At 35.2% G+C, this 20,852-nt stretch overlaps 1 protein-coding gene across 1 annotated transcript in view; it reads right to left on the bottom strand.

Moving 5' to 3' along the window:
- Window positions 1-20,852, bottom strand: part of USH2A (usherin) — a 770,355-nt gene that overhangs the window by 703,281 nt on the left and 46,222 nt on the right. Inside the window, exon 3 of the mRNA XM_067729757.1 lies at window positions 13,502-13,634. Coding sequence (XP_067585858.1) covers window positions 13,502-13,634 — 133 coding nt within the window. The remainder of the gene's footprint in view (window positions 1-13,501; window positions 13,635-20,852) is intronic.

Raw genomic sequence — 20,852 nt, 5'->3', positions numbered from 1 at the left:
TTAGCCAATTGCTTTCCTTCTCTTCAGACCCAGCCTTCTACAGTTATCTGCACTCAAGGCCTTCTGTCCTTCATCATTCAGGCTCATTTTAAAATTATCTACAGTCCCTTTTCGACCATCATCATTAGACTGAAAGTGCATTCTTGATGGCCACCCTAGGTATCATTTTCAGTTTTATAACTTCTCATTCTCCTTGATATTCAGCTGCTTGATATTATTGAAGAGCTTCGTGAATTTTTCAGTATCTGTCTTCTAAATCCTAATCCTTCCAGGCCACATCTGTATCCTCTCAGCTGCCTCTCTTCCATATCTCCATTTCCCAACCTTCTATCTATAGTTCAATACTCTTTTTTCTACATTTCTTTCCTTCAAGAATTTCACCTGCTTCTAGAGCTTCAAAAATGACCTCTATGAGGAATATTCTTATCTGCATATCATTAGTCCTTAAATCAATCCTTAAATCCACTCTCTTGTCCCAAATGACCTTTTGCCATTTCCACTTGGATAATTCTTTACTATCTCAAATAAATAATTTAAAACTCATTCCCCTAAACTTACTCTGTCCCCTCTTCCTTCTCTCTTCCCCTCTGCTCCATTAACCTTCTCCTCTTCTCCCTCCCTCTCCCCACCTCACAAGCATGCACACACACAACCGCAACTTCCTTATTTCCCTCTATACTGGTATATCTAGGAAACATCTTTGAGCCTTTCTTCTCCTTTAGTCACAATGGCTGCTCAACTACTTCTTTGTAACATTTTCTATTCTCACAAACCTAGTTCATAAGGTATCAATTCTGTAACACTGCCAAAGAGATGAGGCTGACAAACTGATTGAAGCTGTAAAGACTTGTATCCATTATATTCTATCTTTCAGATCCTGCCGTCCATTTATGTATTCAGCAAATACTGAATAGCTACTGTGGGACAGGCAATCTTCTAGGCTCTTGGGACATATCAGTCAACAATGCAAACAAAAAAATCTCTGCCTTCATAAGACTTATATTCTAGAGGGGTAAACAGATATATACAACAATAATAAGTAACGTATAATATGTGAAAACAGTTAAGTGTTACAGAAGAAAAAAAAACAATAGAGTGGCATAATGAGGGCCAGACATGGGGAGCTGGTGTTGGCAATTTTGAACAGAGTAGTAAGGAAGACTTCATTAAGAAGGTGATATCTGAGCAGACTTGAAGCAGGTAAGGGAGTCTGCCCTGTGGATATCAGAAGGTAAAATGGTTCCAACTGAATGAAGAAATAGCCAGTGGTGCAAAGGCTCTAAGACAGAAACTGCCTCACAAAATCAAGAAACAGAAAAAGGCCAGTTTGGTTGCGACAAAGAGAGCAAGGAAAACAGTAATAAGAGATAAAGCCAGAGAGGCAACTGCAGTCAGTTCATGTAGGTCTTAGAGGCCATTGTAAAAATGGTGGCTTTCATGCTGGGGAGGCAGGGAAACAACAGAGCATTTTGAACAGAGAAGTAATATGATCTGACTCATTTTTAACAGAGAAACTCTGGCTTCTGTGTTGAGAATAAAGTGGAGGGCCAGAGTGCAAGCAGTTGAAAGACTGTGCAACAATCCAGTAAGAACAACAATCATGACTTGGATGGGAATGATTCTAGTGGAGCTGGTAAGAAGGAATCAAACTGGATATATTTTGAAAGTATGATCAGCAGGATTTTTCCTGACACTTGAGATATCAAATGGGAGAGAAAGAGAACTGGCAAGGATGACTCCAAATCCTTTGCTCTGAAGTAGTGGAAAAATAGTTGCCCTCACCTGAGATGGGGAAGGCTATGGGAGAAACTGTGCGAGTCAGAGAGAGGTCTAAAAACCAGGATTTCAATGTAGGAAAAAGAAGCTTATTTTGAGGTATAAATTAAGCCTCCAAACGGAGATTTTGGATAGTCTGATGTATATAGCATTCTGGAGTTTAGGAAAGAGGTCTATGGGGAGGGCGATGGGTAGATCCCAATTTGGCAGTCAAGTCATTCAGATGGTATTTAAAGCTATGAGACTAGAGGTGATCTTTAAGGGAGTGAGTGTATATAGACTTGGAAACAAAGTCAGGGTGTAAGGCCTGGAATACCAATATTAAAAAGTCAAGTAATAGATAAAGAGGAACTAGGAATCAAAGTGATAAGTAGCAACTAGAAATTCAAAGGCAAACCGGGAGATGATGCACTCTTAGATGCCAAGTGAAGAAAGTCTATCAAGGAGGAAGGAGTGATCTCAACTCTATTAAATGATGTTGATGGGTCACATAAATTATTGAAATTAACTATTAGATTTATGAAATGAAGGTCAATTAGTTTAACTGTGGTGATGAGCTAAAGCCTGACAGTAGTCGGTAGAATTGGAAAAGAGGAATTCAAGACAACTATCACTGACAATACTTTGGGGGAGTTTTGCTTAAAAAGAGGAACAAGGAAATGAAACAGTGGGCTGGTGGAGGAAATCGGGGTCAAGAAAATGTTTTTCATGGAAGAGTAACAACTTACCTTTGAAATATTCCATTTAAAGAGAAGACTTTACAATATAGGAGTAAGTGGGGAAAAGGCTGGGAAAATTTCCTGGATAAGATCGATTGTAAGACAGAGGTGGGTAAATATAGCAGTGTGAATCTATAGACGTTCTTTTATGATTTGGTTTCATTTTCATAGTGAAAGAGGAGGTAATATCAACTTAGAGGATAAGGAGTAAGTTTGAGAAGAGAACAAATTATGTACATAGTTGTCATAAGATGGGGAAACTGCATGGACAAGAGAAATATGGAATGATTGCAGGGCAGTATCCAGGGCACATATGAGGTTTATGATCATAAACTTAAGGGAGACCAGGCATCCTGATTGGGTACATTTAACCAGTACTGTGGTGTTGCCAAGATAATACTAGAAAGTGAAAAAAAAAAAAAAAGGCAGGAGAGTCACGGTGTGTGTAAGAAAGTGATTATAATATTTGACCATGAAACTTAAGCTGACTAACAAGGGGATAATACACATCAAGGGAGTGGGGAACAGTGAAAAGTTGTTCAGATCAATTGATTGAAGGTCCCAGAGAGGTTGAAAGATGACCTGATTCAGGGTACCAGAGAGTACAAGGTGATAAATACAAGTGCATGTCAGACAGAAAAAGGAAATGCAAGAAGTTTATATGCTAGATGAAATGATGAAAAGACTGCTTCTTGACAAAGGGAACTGCTAAGAGGCACTGAAATAAAAAGTAAAAATATTGCTCAGTAGAAGTCACACGATCACGAGTTAAGTTGGGATCGTCTAACAACAAAAATTCAGAATCCTCAATATGTTTCAGGTTTAAATATTGGCAGTGAATAGATTTCAGGCAAACCAAAGATAACTGATGTAAAATTGAAAAACAAACAGACATAAGCTTAAGGCCCACAAAAGCCAAAAATCTCCAGGAAAAAGGAGAAGGTGTAACTATAAAGTCAATTCTCGAATTCTACTAAAATAATCTTTTGGGCTAAGTAATAGGTACCTTCCTTGGCCAAAATACCTGAGACCAGCAATAGTTAAGGACCAAGAGAGCTGCAGAGTTAAGGTACAGAGTTGGTCAAAGAAAGAAAATGTTATATCAAGTGTTACAATAATAGTTGGACTTTCACTTCTGCTTCAGATGTAGAAAGTTGCAAGAGACCATCACTTTGCTATCAAACAACCAAAATAAGCCAGATAAGCTATAAAATCATTTTTAACCCATCAGAAAGTAGAGGACACAGAGAAATCCGAATAAATTAAATTCTAGAAAGTAACAAGCCTTTCATAGGAGAACTGAGACCGACATCTGCTCTCATCCCTAACAGAGAGGTGAGAAGTAGCAGAATCAGTTACAGAGTAAGACGAAAGCAGCCCCACGTAGGCTGGGATGACAAATCCCAAAGAGCACCAACCACAGAGTCTGAGTCCATCCTGATTCTAGCCTCAAATATCTGAAACCAGTGGTGAACTAAATTATATTAAAACTGAAATAAAGCTCACATCCAGGTCAACTTCAAATCAGTTTGATGCTGTTATCCTCCCACCATCCTCCTACCCTCCACTAACACACATACTCTAGAGGCTTGATAGACCCAGCAGTGCTCTTTTCTCTGGTCACTATTATTTACTTCTCTCTCTTCTATTCCCTTATACGAAATGTCTGGTAAACAATAAAAACATTTTAAGACACATGAAACAGCAAGAAAATGTGACCCATCATAAAAAAAGGAAATAGTCAATAGACATGGCCCGGATGTTGGAATTATCAAATAGGGATTTGAAAATATCTATGGTAAAAATACTAAAAGATCTAGTGGAAATGGTGACAATACATGTGAAAAGATGGGGAAACAGGAGCAGAGAGATGGATCCTAAAAAAAGGAGCCAAATGGAAATACTGGAAATGAAAAGTGTGCTGTTAACAAATGAAGAATTTTCTAGATAAGCTTAACGGCAGCCTAGATACACGAGAGAAAATAATCAGTGACTATCAAGACAAATCAATAGAAAGTATCCAAAGAGAAACACTAAGAATAAAAAAAGAGTAGGGAAAACAAAAACAAGCAAACAAATAAAAACTGTGCTCAAGATCTGTGAGATACTATTCTGTGCTCTAACATAAGTGTAATTGAAGTCCCAGAGTAAGAGGAGAAAGAATGTGGAATGAAAAGGAAAAGGAAAAGCAAGAAAAGTTTAAAGAGATAATCATCAGAACTTCCAAAAGTAGTGAAAACCTCAACTTGTACATCCAAGAATCTGAGCAAACCTCAACCAGGATAAATACTATGAAAACTACATCCAGGCATAACTTAAACTATTAACATAAAAGAGAAAATTTTAAGCAACAAGAGAAAAATGGCATATACCTTACAAAGGAATATTGATAAGAATGATGGCTGATTTCTCACCAGAAACAATGAAAGCAAGTAGACAATGAAACAACAATCTTTAAAGTGCTGGAAAAAATTACAATTAGCTATGTAGAATTCTACAGCCAGTGAAAATATCTTTCAAAAGCAAAGACAAATTAAAGACATTTTTCATAAAAGCTGAGGGAATTTTTTTCCCACTGACTGAATTATAAGCAATGAAAAAGGAAATTCTTCAGACTAAAAAGAAATAACACCAGGTAGAATTCACGATTTGTAAGAAACAATGAAGAGTACCAGAGAGGACTAATCTTTGAAGAGAGAAAGAAATTATTTCATGGGACTTTCCTACACAAAATACAGCAGTTTTAAACATCTAGTACATCATTGCCCTAAATTGAACATTTTTTTCTTCCTCGCTCTAAGAAAATTTTGCTTTTCAGCCAAAAAATTAAATGTAGTCCATGACCATTATTTTTAAATATTTAACTTTCACAAAGTCAATAAACTTAATATCTAAATTATTATAACATTAATATTTATAATAGCAAAGTTTCATTGAGTATCAAACACGAACCAAGTATATATTATTCATAAGTTTTATACTTGCTTTGAAAACTCTATCTAAAACACATGTTACATATGAGGAAACAAATGAGGAAATTGGATTGAGAAGCTCAATTCTTTGCCAAAGTCATTGGCTTCTAAGAAGCAGAGCCAGATTCAAACCAAAAACTGTCCGACTCTAAATTTCATGCCTTGTTTCTCAGGCACTAATTATTATAACAACAGTAATTTCTATGTACAATGAGTTTAATATCCAGTGAAGATTTGTATTTCTTCAACTCATGTTAATAAGTTAGAGTATAGTGTACCTCACACTCATGCTTTTCTCATGTAATAACACATCATGAACCTGTTGCCAAGTCTCCACCAACAGACATTCTATTTCTCTTAATGGTGCACACTTTTTCATTGTTAAGTATAAACTATCATCTGTTTAAGCAATTCCCTTTTGAAGCTTTTAACTGGTCCCAATTATTTGCCACTTTAAGTCATTCTGCAATGAACATTTTTGTGTACATATTTAGGGCCTTGTTTAATTGTATTCTTGAGATATAGGCCCTGGAAGGAGAATACTTGGATGATGTAACTTCCACATTTTTACTTTTCATAGCTTGCCAGGTTATCACAAACTCTTTCCAACACTAGTATTCTCTCTTTTTATTCCTTGCCAAACTGAGTACAAAATGATAAGCATTGTTTGAATTTTAAATTCTCATTTTATTAGTCAGATGTTTCAAGATTTTTCCATTAGTGTTTCTGGCCATGGTATCATGCTAATAAAAATCTTTCAATATGCCAGGATTATGGAAACATTTGCCTTTACTGTCCTCTACTACCTCATGATTACACATTTCACATTTTAATGAATTTTAACTCATCTGCAGTTTTTAGTTAATATGGTTGTAAGGTACACATTTAAATTATCTTTTTATTTTTGTACCATAGTGGGCCACTTGTCCCGATAGCATTGCTAGATATCTCTTCTGCAATGCTCTGAAACACCAATTTCATCTTTAATTAAACTGCTCTATACCTTTATATACCTTGTTCCTATACTCTTCTTCCATTCCATTTACCTGTCTTAATCCATCAATTTCTATACTTTTCTATTTCTTGTCTTTTTATCTAATACCCAAAAAAAAAATTCTCTCAGAAAAATTTAAGCATAATCTCAACTAAACTAAAAGGAAAGCTGACTTTCTATACCCTCGCTGAAGTTAGAAATGTTAACCTTTGGGACACTAGTAGAAAGAAAAGTAGTATTCCAACTCCAGAAAGAACAAGCAGGTGAATTAAGATACAACACACAGTAGAAAACATGAAGGGAAGAGAAGCTGGCATTAGCTTCAGATGATTATCGTTTTGTTCCCTGTATATTCACTTTCACAGCTACATAACAAACATCCACTGATTTCTTAATGACCAATTACCTTCTTAAGAATGTGCCACATACTTTTAAATGCATCATGTAGAGATGCCCACATTTAAAAGGAAATTAGAATTCTGTTGATAAATGAATTCAGAAGTAGCTCGGGAAAGTTTTGATTCACATGATTTTGTATTTTTAAATCCACAATGTGGAGGGCTATTATAGTTCATTATCACAGTGACATTAGAGATTGCCTACAATTACATGTCTGTTACCACAACTCCTCTAGGTTTTATGCCCAACTGAAGGCATTGAAATAAACACACAACTGGAAGAAAATATTCTAAAAAGAAACAGATACATATTGGTTGATATGGATGGTCTAAGGTGTTTCTATTTGTATATTTAGAAATCAGTCCAAGCAAATCAGAGTACCACGTTAATATGTACACATTATACGTATACATATCCCATTAGTACGGATACAGGGCTCAGGAAAAAGCATTCATCTGGTCCCTGATTAATTTCCTAGGTGAGGCAAAGACAAGGCTTGCAGCAACAGAAAGTGTCATTGGCAACATATTTTTCTAGAAAGTTATGCTAGTTAGAAATGAGACTCAAAGAAAAGGCTCTCTAGCAGCGAATACTCGTGTGAAAAGTCGTTGCTTCCTGGGTACAGAACCAAAGAAACCAATTAAGCCTAACCAGAGAAGTAAGAAAAGCCATCTTGATTTCCTAAAGGCCTTCGTTTGATATGCCTGTGTTTGAGGTAGTATCTGTTCCAAAGCAGAGACAGCCAGCCCGGTGCTGCATGAGAGCACCTTTAATTCAGCTCGCAGTAATCTCTTGCACAATTACCTCTCCTGAATGAAACCATCTTGGATGCGGACAAAAGTATGGAGGACAGGGACTTGATTTTTTTTATTGAAAAAAGGAGCAAGTGAGAGAAAGAAAATGATTTATAATAAGTCCGTGGGAACATTCTGTACCTATCTCTTTTCTGATTAGAGAGGTGGCATGGAGCCTGCCTCATTAGGCAGAAGTAATGAGCCAGTCTATCTGCCATCTCTAATTAGAGAAAAGATACAGTAGGTACAACCGTACCTATAACTTGATGGGAAAAAAGATAAAAATTATTTTAAAATATTCTTTCCTCCTGTAGTTCTCCGATGCTCAGAACTTAAGGAGAAAAACTGTAATAAAAACTAAGTAACATTGGAAATAAACCCTTTTCCAATGATGTGTTTGCCAATCAGAAGTTGAATCAATTTTTTTGCAGTTTAAAAACAAATATCATTTTCAGTCCACACAGTCCTTTGGAAGCATTAATTCAACATTTAGTGTACTGAAATAGAATAGGAGCTAATCATTTCAACCCCACAGTGCAGAGTGGACAACTTTATGGCACTGTCTACTACTCTGAGCAACATTTGGGGCAATAAAACGCTTTTAGAAGTGCTAATTGGGAGGTAAATATTGAAATAAGGCTCACAAGATGTAATGTGTTATTAAGAATTTCTGCAGGCAGAGTACTTGATAAAATTTTTCAATATACTAATTACTCAAACCAAGCTTCTAAATATATTGGTTCCTTAAAATATTACTTCTTCACATAAGTTTAGCTTGATCTAAAAGAATATACAAATTAAAATAATAGAGTCATGTTTCTTTGGATCTCTTAACAATTCTATGGAAAGTAATTGTTATCTCTGCTTCACAAGAAGAAAACAGATGTTCAAAGAGGTTAATAATAGTTGTCACTTATTAACATTTACAATATGACAAGCAGTACATACTACACATACACAGTCTCATAGAATTCTTATAATTTTCCCATGAATCATTTATTAAAACATTATTTAATAGATTAGAAACCTAAGACTTAAAAGGGATACATATTTTGACCAAAAATACACAACTAAATTGAATTCAACCCTAAATTTATCTGACCCCAGAGCCTGGAAATTTAACCACAGTGTTTTAGAATGTTTTTTGAAAATTAAAAATGTATACTTTTTTCTTTAAACTAGATGACTCAGGTCATAGGGGGAAATTAAAATTTTACATTGTTTCAAAATTATTAATAACAGCACCCATAAATATCTATGTGACAACTCCAAAGCCATGACTACTTATTCCTTTATTGCAAACATCTGAAAAGATTTGAGTGCCTACTATGTATATATGATAGGACTGTATAACTATTAGAATTAAAATTTAGCAAGGTCATTGGACTTAAGGTCAATATAAAAATTGATGGCATTTTATATAACAGAAAGAAAATTAGAGAATAAAGTTCCAAAACAATTGAAGTAAAATTACATGAATAAGAGGACCAACAGATACACAGGACTAAGTCTTACAAATATGAATGAGATGCTGTACAGAAAACTAAAAACATTGCTGGGAGAAAGTATGGAGTATATGATGTTCATGGATTGGAAGACTTGATATTCTATAGCTGTCTATTCTCACAAAATTGAGTTAAGGATTTAAATTCCCTCAAAATTTTGTGAAAAACGAAAAACTCCTTCTAAAATTCATATAATAGCCAAGACAATCTTGAAAGAAAAAAAAAGTTGGAGAAATTAAATATTTCTAAATATTAAGACTTTTATGAAGCTACAATAATGAAAACTAAATGCTTTAATGATAAGTATGGGCAAACATACCATTGAAACAAAACGGTGAGCTCAGGAACAAACCCATCTTCACATAACAGATATATAATTTGTGACAGTTACCACTGCAAAGTAGTAGAGAAGTGATGAAAATGTTTAAGGGTAAGGGAACATCTTTATGGTCTTTATGGTGTTCTCCTACACTTTATCCTTTCAGGATTTGCAAAGATATTCTAAACAGGACATGAAAAGTATTAAGTTTGAAAGAAAAGTTAGTAAACTGGACTTCACTAAAATTAAGAATATCTGTTGATCAAAGGAAAATGATAGTATACGCCATAACCCAGAAGGTGATATTTGAAGTCCATGTATCTGTCAAAGAACTCATACTCAAAATACTGAAGAGATCCTGTAAGCAATAAAAAGACAAACTATCCAACTAAAAATAGGCAAAAACTTAAATAGGTGTTTCACAAAAGAGCATAGCCGTGACCAAGAAGCACATGAAAATGTTCTCAACATCATAAATCATCAAGAAATGTACCATACAGCCACCAGAATGGCAAACAACAATAATATATGACAATACTCAGTGTTGGTAGGACACAGATTGCCGAAATTCTCAAATATCTTTGGGTAGAATACCCACTTTGAAAAAGTAAAGAAGTATTTCCTAAAGCTTAAAGAAACAGCAACACACAATATAGATAAATCTTACAGGCATAGTGCTTAGAAAAGGAATTAGACACAAAAGAGTACCTACTGCATGATTTAATTTACATGAGAATTCAAGAATAGGCAACACTAATCTATGCCAATAGAGGTCCTTACTAACACTATTCTTGTTTCCCTTTAGAGTCGGTATTCACTAGGAGTCTTTAATACAAGAAATGTTTGATGATCTCATTCTGGATGAGAATTACATAGGATTAAAATTTTATAAAGCTGTACCCCCTTAATATTTATGCATTATGTTACATGCATGTTTTGCCTTTATTAAAAACTTACAATATTTTTAAATTTCTATAATGCAAAGTTATCAGACTATCTAAAAACTAACAAAAACGTGTGTAACATAATATTCTTAGCATTAATGAGCTTTTACAAGTAAGAAATTCCAGACTATAAATATAGACACACAACATGTATGAGGAATTAACAAATGAAATGCAAATTATCAAGACATATGTGGAAAGCCAGTGAACCTCACTAATGGCCAAATAATTCTAAGGCAGTGTGCAAAAACATTTTTCAGTGAGAGGAATGACAAAAGTGAAAAAAACAAGGATAATTTGTAAGGTCAGTTACTGTTTAAGGAGGCAGATACTTACCTGTATTTTTAAGTGAGGTTGTAAATGTTCACAACCTTTCTGGAGATTATCTGTTGTTAAGCTTTAGGGTAATCAATCTCATATGTATTAAAATTTAAAAATGACCATATATTTCAACCTATTTAACTTCTATTGATTCATGTTAGGGAAATAATTATAATACTAATAATAGCATTACATATCAATATGAGTTAGTATATACACGGTACAGTATTCATTCATTCCACAAATATGAAGCAACTACTAGGTACCAGATGCTGGAAAAACAGTAGTGCTTTTTATGACACAGCCTCATTTGATCCTTACAATGGGACTGTAATAGCATCATCATCAAGATTTTAAATTGGATGTAACTACAGTTTAGAGACATTAAAAAGTTATTCCAGGTCACAGGGCTAGTAAGTAGAGAGACGGGATTTGAAATCAGGGAAATTGACGCCAAAGTAAAAGGTCTTAGGGAACTGCACAGGCAATTGTTCAAGCACATATATATGTATATGTGTATAGGCATGATAGATAGAGACACAGATATAATATATGGATATATATATTTAGTGTGTTCTATCAAATAACTGCTAATAATATTGAAAGAGTAGAAATAACCTCAATGCTCATCAATACAATCTTGTTTAAAAAGTTTTGGGTACAGCTATACAATTGTGCACAATGCAGCCATTTTCGATGAGAAGGCATACTGATACATTTCTCATAACATTTGGAGCGGAAGTATTTATTTTTAGAGGGCCCAGAGAAAGCATATGTACGATAATTTCATTTTTGGAAAATTATTATATTTATAACCATATCTCTAGCTATATGCACAAAAATGATGGAAGGGTATAACAAAGTTAACTATATCTATCTATGAAGGTCAAAAAAGGAAAATGCTTCCTATTTTATAGGGTTCTGTGTTGTATGGATTTTCTTATAATGAGCATTTTTTAATAATATAAAATAATCCACATTCCCATTTTAAAGTGTAGACAATTTTATAGACCACTGTGATAGTTATTTCAAGAGAAGTCTAAATACAACTTCTGCTCTTTTCAGGATGTGATGCATATTATCTTCTTAATCTACATGGCCCATTTTTAGGGTGGGAAGATATGAACACCATTAATCCAGTTTATTCCATGTTGACTATTATTTTCCAGTTTCTGTCTAATACTCTAAGTCCTACTTTAACAATAGCCATACAATAAAATGCAAACCTGAGAAAAAAAGAGAAAGAAAATATAATTTAAGAAGAAATACAGATGGCCAGGAGGCACACAAAAAGATGCTCAACATTGCTAATTATTAGAGAAAAGCAAATCAAAACTACAATGAGGTCCCACCTCACAACGGTCAGAATGACCACCATTAAAAAGTCTACAAATAACAAATGCTGAAGAGAGTGTGGAGAAAAGGGAACCCTCCTACACTGTTGGTGGGAATGGAAGTTGGTGCAGCCACTGTGGAAAACAGTATGGAGGTTCCTCAGAAAACTAAAAATAGAATTACCATATGATCCAACAATCCCACCCCTGGCCATATATCCAGACAAGACTATAATTCAAAAAGATACATCCACCCTTATGTTCATAGCAGCACTATTCACAATAGCCAAGACATGGAAATAGCCTAGATGTCCATCAATAGATGAATGGATAAAGATGTGGTACATATAAACAATGGAATACTACTCAGCCATAAAAAAGAACAAAATAATGCCATTTGCAGCAACATGGATGCAACTAGAGATTATCATACTAAGTGAAGTAAGTCAGAAAGAGAAAGACAAATACCATATATCACTTATATGTGGAATCTAAAATATGACACAAATGAACCTATCTATGAAATGGAAGCAAAACCACGGACATAGAGAATAGACTGGTGGTTGCCAAGGGGGAGGGGAGTGGGAGAGGGTAGGAGTGGGAGTTTGGGATTAGCAGATGCAAACTGGTATATATAGAATGGATAAACAACAAGGTCCTACTGTATAGCACAGGGAACTATATTCAATATCCTGTGATAAACCATAATGGAAAAGAATATATAAAAAAAGAATGTATATATATGTGTGTAACTGAGTCACTTTGCTATACAGTAGAAATTAACACAACATTGTAATCTAACTTTACTTCAATAAAAAATAAATTTAAAAAATATATAGTTTATTACATAGTATTCTTACTTTAAAAATAAATGATAGAGACGTTCTAATTTTAAAGATTCCCTGATATAGTGGGTTGAATAATGGCCTCCAAAAGATAAGACTACCTGCAACCTGCAACTGTGAGTTTATTTGGAAAAAGCGTCTTTGCTGATGTAATGAAGGACCTTGAGACAAGACAATACTGGATTAGGGTGGGTCCTAAATGTGGTCACAAGTGTCCTGAAAAGAGAAGGGGAAAAGGCCAGGTGAAGATGGAAGCAAAGATTGAAGTTATACAGCTACAAGTCAAGAAACACTAAGTATCGCCAGAAGCCACCAGAAAGAGAGAGGCATGGAATGAATTCTCCCCTCAGAACCTGCAGAAGAAACCAATGCTGAATCCTTGATTTCAGACTTCTACCCTCCAGAACCACCAGAGGATGAAATCTGCTTAATTAAGCTGCCACCCAGTTGGTGCTCATGTGTTACAGCAGCGCTAGGAAACAAATACACCTGGGTATTTTAAAATATTATTTTTGACACAATTTTTAAGAAACAGTGTAATTGGATAAAATAAATAATTTTCTGAAGTCGGACTCTTACCATTTAAGCTCTGTCCTATTTGCATAGTACCAGAGGCAAAATCTGTAATTGAACCACTTAGAGTTCTTGAATCAAAAGCTGTATTATCCTCTTCCAAACCATTGACGAAGAAACTGATTTTTGTTTGATGTACCTGTAAGAAATTATCACCGTTATTATTTTGATTGCATAACCTTTTATTTTATAATAACTACACTTCAGCAGTCTTTCTCAAGTTAACTTCCTACTTCTCCACTTCCCTCAGCTGGAAAGACTGGAATTTTATTTTAATGGCTCAATAATACGTCTTGTGTTTGTATATCTAGATATAAACCTATATGTTATAGTTTTGTGCTGGGGTCATGTCTACCAGGGTATTCACAGGTATGCATAACTGTTTGTCCCATATATTTAACAGCTCTGACTGTCATGCCTTTATAAGTGTTTTTGGAGACATGTTGTTTCTTTAGCTACTAGTTAGATTTGTTACGGTCATATTTGGAAACAAACAGAAATGAACACAAAGGGCAAAAATACTCAAAACCAGATATACCAAAAATGCATTACATATGGATATAATTTAATTTAGGCTGCTAGTACAAAAGGCTCCTTGTAAACATTTACTTTCTTAGGTGTTGGTATCTAGTCGGTAATTTTCATCTATACTTCTCTAATACAGAATAACGTAAAAAACTGCTGATCGTGTTCTAGGCTAATTAATCAGGCAACCTAACAACTCTCTACATCAGGGGTAAACAAACATTTTCGGTAAACAGCCAGAGAAAAAATATTTTTTATTTGTTTGCCAAGTGATTTGGTTTTGTGGTCCAAACGGTCCAGGTCACAACTGCTCAACTCTGCTGTAATAGGAAAGCAGCCAGAGACAACAAGTATGTGAATGGGCACGGATGTGTTCCAGCAAAACTTTTATAAAAACAGGTAACCAGCCAGATTTGTCCCGTGAGTGTAGTCTGACCACCCCTGGATTACACCATAAAAAGTTATGAAATTTTTGTCTGTGTTGATCCCTGAACAGTCAATTCAATCAAACTTTTATGCAGATTACTTCATTGAGAAATTTAATGCCTTGTAGTTGAAGGTCAGATGCTAACATTTTCATTTAAAAATATCAAATCATAGCATTCAAAATGAAATTTTATTAAAATAGCCTTACAAAAATTGACAAAAATAACCATCCTCTGATATATTTAAATCATATGAGTGAACTCCTTTCAAACTGCTTCTCAAAAAAAAAAAGCATACACACACACATACACCTAGAAATTAGCATCATCATTTATTGAAAAACTTATCCAATATGGCTTTTATCCACTCTACCCAACCTGCTTTCATTTAAAACCTGCTTTCATGTTCTTTCCTAAACTCACTGACCCTGTGTTGCATTTTACTTAATTATAAAACAAAGCTTTAACATAAAGACCTAAAATCACACACTAGCTCCTCACAGACCTGGATATACACCATCCCTGTGGGTTTTTTGTTTTTTGTTTTTTTTTTTGCATCCCATTTTTTACAGCCTGTTACTGTCATTTGGTGTTTGACTGTTATCATTATAAAAGATACAGGCTTTTCTACTTTGTTATTTGTAGCATTATCTCATGTTTTACAACACCTTTGCGCAACACGCAGGCACATGAAATATAACTCGTGAAAAGTTCTCGATGGTCTTAATGCATAAAAAAGAATGTGGCTCTATCTCTACTGTCTCTACCCAGCCAAAAGCTGATGAACAGCCCATTTGCCTTTATCACATTAGCACAGGCATGAGGGAAACACATTTGTTCTAGTCAGCTACACTAAAGATACTATTACCAATCTAACATATACATGTTTTATATCAGCAGTATTCTCAGAGCGTGAGAGAGCCAACAATATATTAACACTAGCATGACAGTTTATTTAAGAAAGGAAAATTGTCTCTGTAGAGGGACAGAAGTTAGAAATGTATGGCTAAAGCTCAGTGTCACTGGTCTAATAAAGGTAATAATTCTTTGGCTTTCTTTATAGCAGGTAACACTCCTGTGACAGTTCTGTCATATCATTCAAATAAAAATGTTGTCTTTTACAAGTTTAAGTGCACCTTTATTTTGAGTCAGATAGAAAGCATGCTTTTGATTTTCTGTATTCACTGTATTATATCTGTAGTCAAGAGTTCAGGGCCTTTCTTTTTTCTTTTCTTTTTATCGACTCATCACATATTTGCTTAGTAGAAGGATTCAGTGTCACTGCAGTGAATTCCAGAAGAATGTTTTCACTTTGCTGGTACTTAAAACATGATTAATGATGATCCCAAGTCACTGTCGCCTGTTTGTGACACCCCCCTGCAACCACCTTTTTATAAATAAGATTAAATCCTCTGGTGTTCTGTACCATGTTTTATGTTCCAGCATCCTCTACGCTACTTTGCAGTTCAGGTCTGGGGCCCCGTCACACTGAAACTGTAACTGTGATGGTGGCTCCTTGCGATAGCTCACCATGATGCTCCCCTTGCCAGTTATTTAGGGGAATAGGAATATACACGACAGAATTTCTCACCTGTGAAAAGAAAGCCTTCTCCTACAGTGCACTTCCCACCTATCTTTTTCTCCACCTCTCTGAGGATTAGAGGGGTTTGTACGTGTTTATTGGTGTGGCTTGAAGGAATGAATTGGCAAAACCAATAGCAGCTGTAGAAAAAGCCTTAAACGCCTTCATAAGACATCCAAAAACATTTTGGAAAGAAGATACAGGGGAGCAAGTCATTCTCCAGCCTTCATTCTCTCAGGGTTCCAAATTTTATTTTAGCCATTGTTTGGGGGAGTCAAATTTGGTGTCCCTGGGATAGGCTGTACTCATTCCTTTGAGCACGAGAGTGTAGTTGACTTAAAAATGTAGAATTCCTAACCATTCTCATGCCTGATTAGAGAGGAGCATAATTCAGAATTCCAGAAGGTCACACAATTGCTGAGAAGCTACCAAGGGAAAACATACACCCAAGTTCACCTTGTAACTGTCAACAATCGCTTGTTCCACTGAAACGCCAAATGTCTGTTGCTATGCTACTCCTGTAGGCCACCACCACCAGGAACAACAACAAAGAAAAAGGAAAACAAAAAGCTGCTGATTCAGGCTGGGAAACAAAAAGGCAGAGTACCTATGCTGACTTCCTCATTGGAGAAATAGTTTTATAGTTTTCCTGTTACCAATATCCTCCTAATTTAAATTTAATTCAATACGGCATTAACCCAGCACCCACAGTGGCACTATGAGTTACACCAAGAAAATAAAATCACTGTACTTTTTCTCAAGGAGCTTGTATGTATGAAACAACGGGGTAATTTTAGCATACTAAATAGTGTCTGAGTCACTACAAATGATGATGGTTGTTTTTTACTTATGTACTGAATCTTCGTGCAGTTAATGCAGTGTTGTCTTTTTTTATGGAGTTGCTTTGAGAAGTTACACCTTCATCCATGAATGTGTGGTGTATAAACTACTTTTGGACCTTCTCTGTGGGACTTGTCTTCCTAGAACCAACTTATAAGCCTCCCAAGAATATCGGTTTCATTAATGTGATGGGTCTCATTTTAAAACAAAATCATTTTAAGCCTTTTGAAAAACACCTTTTTCATAGATTTAACACAAAGTGATCTGGCAACAGATCGTGAATTCAAATTCACTCTCAGATGACGATGGATGATACAAATACAAAAAACATTTTGAATGCTAAGGATTTCAAACAAAAAAGAAAACCACTGTGATATGAATCTGAAGGGAAAACTTTATGGAGGAGAAAGTGTTTTGGACTTTCTGAAATAGAAATTGCCCTGAAATAGAATTTCTATTTCTAGGATAAAGAAGGATTTGCATAAAAGATTCAACTATTCCATCTATAATTTTTAAGCATAAGGAAGGCAATTTATTCTGAAAACTTCATAAGGTTATTTTAAAATATCACATGTATGTTTCATCCCCTACCTGAAAGCATGTGGAATGCCACTCTGCTTGCCATCCCAAACCAAAGGTCTTCTGAGGTTTTCCCTCACTCATTCCATCCACTTTTATTTCTAACTGGTCACCAGTAGCCAACCTCACCTAACTGGTGAGGATTCTTTACTGTCTGATGATCCCACAGTGCTTAATTCCATCTCCATGTTTTATTCAAGCTATTTCCATATGGGAATAACCTTGCTACTGCTTTTCATTTACCTACATTTTTAATATTTTTCAAAACATATATCTCAAGTCCTGTATCCTACAACGATCCTTTGTTGAATACTTCAGCATTATAAAAGTGCTCTCATTTACTGAAAAACTAGCATGTCAAGCATTGTTCTAAATTATATATATATTCATTTTTTTATCCTTACAACAGCCCAAGGCAGGTTTGGCATTATCTGCAAGTAATGAAATGGAATCACAGAGAATTTTTTTTAAAAAAAAGGTTACACTCTTCAAAGTCACATAGAAGAACAACTGGTTTCAGAGACTGCACCCAGAGAGCATTTAGAAATAATCACCATCTAGTTTATCAGACCCACCCACTGAGTTTCTTGGCTTTAACTCAACACAGTGATGATTCAGGCTTTGTATCAACACCTCCCATAATAAGAAGAGTAACAACTCCAATGAGCTATATAATCACTTGCCGTTTGCCAGGCAGTGCGCTGAGTGCTTTACTTATAGTATCTCACTGGGTTCTCAGATTGCCCCTCTGCCGTGTTATTACCCCCAAAATGAGGGCACTGAGGTTTACCTACTCCAGTATTCTGCTTCTGCAGACTTTGGGAACCCTTTCATCTTTGAACAGCTTTTACTATTATAAACGACTGAATTGAAAGATATCTCCTTATTACTTCAATTCGTAGGCCCCAGCTCTAATTATTGAGACCACGTGAAAAAAATCCGATCCCTTTTCCACACGAGAGTCCACACATACCATTTTTCTCCTAAGTCTTCTTCCAGATAAATGTGTTCAGTTTCTGTGGTGTTCTAAATATGACATGGTTCTGGGTCTCTCTCTTCTTAAAATGTGGCTCCAGAAATACTACAATCTCTACATGTGGTCTCTCGCCAAACTGAAATAAGATTATCGCCTTAATATAATCCAAAACTGCATGCTACATTTCATGACATCATACAACTAAAACTGACAAATTAAGCTGAGCTGACTAGTCACCAAGACACTAAGTCTTTTTTTTTTTTTTTTTTAAACTTACATCACTGTTAAAGCATATCTACTCCATCCTATACATAGGCAGTTAGTTTTTTGGACCAAAGGACAGGAATTTATATTTATCCACATTATATTTCATCTTGTTAGATTCAGCCCATTGCTCCAGGCTGTCAAAATCTTTTTGGATGCTATGTCTGTCATCCAATGTATTTAACATCCTCCAAGATTCGTGTCATTTGCAAATTTGATGAGCATGCCCTACATGCTGGGCAGAAGCTCAATAAATACTAATTGATTGACTGACTAATAGATACTCCAAAAACAAAACCACCAACACAATCTACACGATTCTGAAACTGTAAGCAATAAAGAAAAGGCACCATTTTCTAACAGATAAAATATATCGTACGACGATTCTTCACCTTTGTAAAGCGACCCTATTTACTAACATGGGTTTTTATAGAATCATATAATTATGAATAAATATGCCAGTCTATTAAATATTTTCTATGCTATGTTTATACAAACAACATGATAAAAAGAGTTGAGGTAATTGTTGATAGAAGGTTGGTTTGGTAGAAATTAACCGCATGAGTTGCCCACAAGTACTTGCAATGTGCATGCGTTCCCACTACTGGTCTGATTTACTGATAACATCTTGTATCTCATTCTCTTTGTATGAAAGATGGCTACAGGGAAATGACTTCAGACACAGCTATATTCCTCAAGATTTTCTTGCTAGTTTTTGTTTCTTTTTTTCACTTCCCATGAGCTCATACATTTCATTTCAACACTCCTTTCCCTGGCCCCTTCTCACTTCCTCCCTGCCCCGTTCATCCCCCCACCCCCTCCCCACCAGACCCCTGTCCCCTACATACAGACTTTTGTTTTTTCCTCTCTGAGTAACTCAGACAAGCCAGGCCCTGGAAGTGATCCATGCCTAAGTGTACTACATTTTCGCCCTAAGTATGATGCTTTGGATTGACTACTCACCCCTGATATCCATTAAAGTTCTCTCTCCATATACTGCAACCTCCTAAGAACAAGCCTCCAACTTAATTAATCTCTAGAAATTTAACATAGGAATCTAAGTAGTTTTCTTTGTCCTATCTTGAGTAGATGTAAAACTCTCATGGCCACTTCTTCCGAAACTACTAAATTACGCTCTTCACTTCAAAAAAAAGCTATTAATTTACACACACACACACACACATATATATAAAATAGAAAAATCTGCCAATGGTTTGATTTACTATTGATTTCCTAGGGAATGGGAATAGAGCCAGCCCATTTTCTGTAGATACTGTCTAGGAACATTTCATGCACAATTTCACATTTGGTACAGAGATGATCACAATATTCTACACTCTTAATTATCTCAATGTATCATTAGTTCTTTTCTCTAGGTAATCCATATGGAACAGATGACTTTGAAAAGATTATTAGAATTAGTTGTAAAATACTTAGTAACCTTTTCAGCATTTTATATCCCCAAATCTGGAAGTTGTTTATTTGTTATGCCTACAGATTCCCCTCCTTAAAAAGTCAACTTCTTATTTTGTCTTCCATGTTTAGGAAGAAAATTGTTCATCACACCCTTCATTTAAAACCATAGTTTTTTGGAAAATGTTTCAGTTGTTTGAATATTCAATGAGCACATTATAATATGCTAAGTGTTACGCTACATATGAAGCATATATAAAACACAGACCTTTTCTTCAAGGAGTTTATATTCTGTAATGGAAACTGGCATATAAAAATATTTTCAATGCCAGGTGGGAAAATGTAATAAAATAAACATGAATAAAGTGCTTAGGGACAAAGATGAGAAAGAGAAAAATAATCTTAGAAAGTCTTCTCCTCCAAATACTTCCCCATTTCTCTCCTTCCCACTGTAGTGGCATTCCTAGGAGCTGCCTATACTTGCTTTGCCCAGTTTCTCTTTTCCTATTTCCTAGTCTCAATTAGTAGTTTCTGGGTTTTATTACTTAAAAAAAAACAACAACAACTCAATATTACAGGAAAGTAGCAGGAACAGTACAAGAAGTTTTTTCTGAAACATTTGAGATTAAGTTGCTGACTGATTTACCCATTATCCCCAAATACAGTAATGCATTTGGTACCAAAAAAAAAAGATATTCTCCTAAATAATCATAATACAGCCATCAAAATCAGGAAATTAATATTGACACATCC

Source organism: Pseudorca crassidens, chromosome 2 (genome assembly GCF_039906515.1).
Source record: "Pseudorca crassidens isolate mPseCra1 chromosome 2, mPseCra1.hap1, whole genome shotgun sequence".
Taxonomy (NCBI): Eukaryota; Metazoa; Chordata; class Mammalia; order Artiodactyla; family Delphinidae; genus Pseudorca; species Pseudorca crassidens.
Note: the sequence above shows the minus strand (reverse complement) of the source record. Positions and strands in the feature narration are given on the sequence as shown.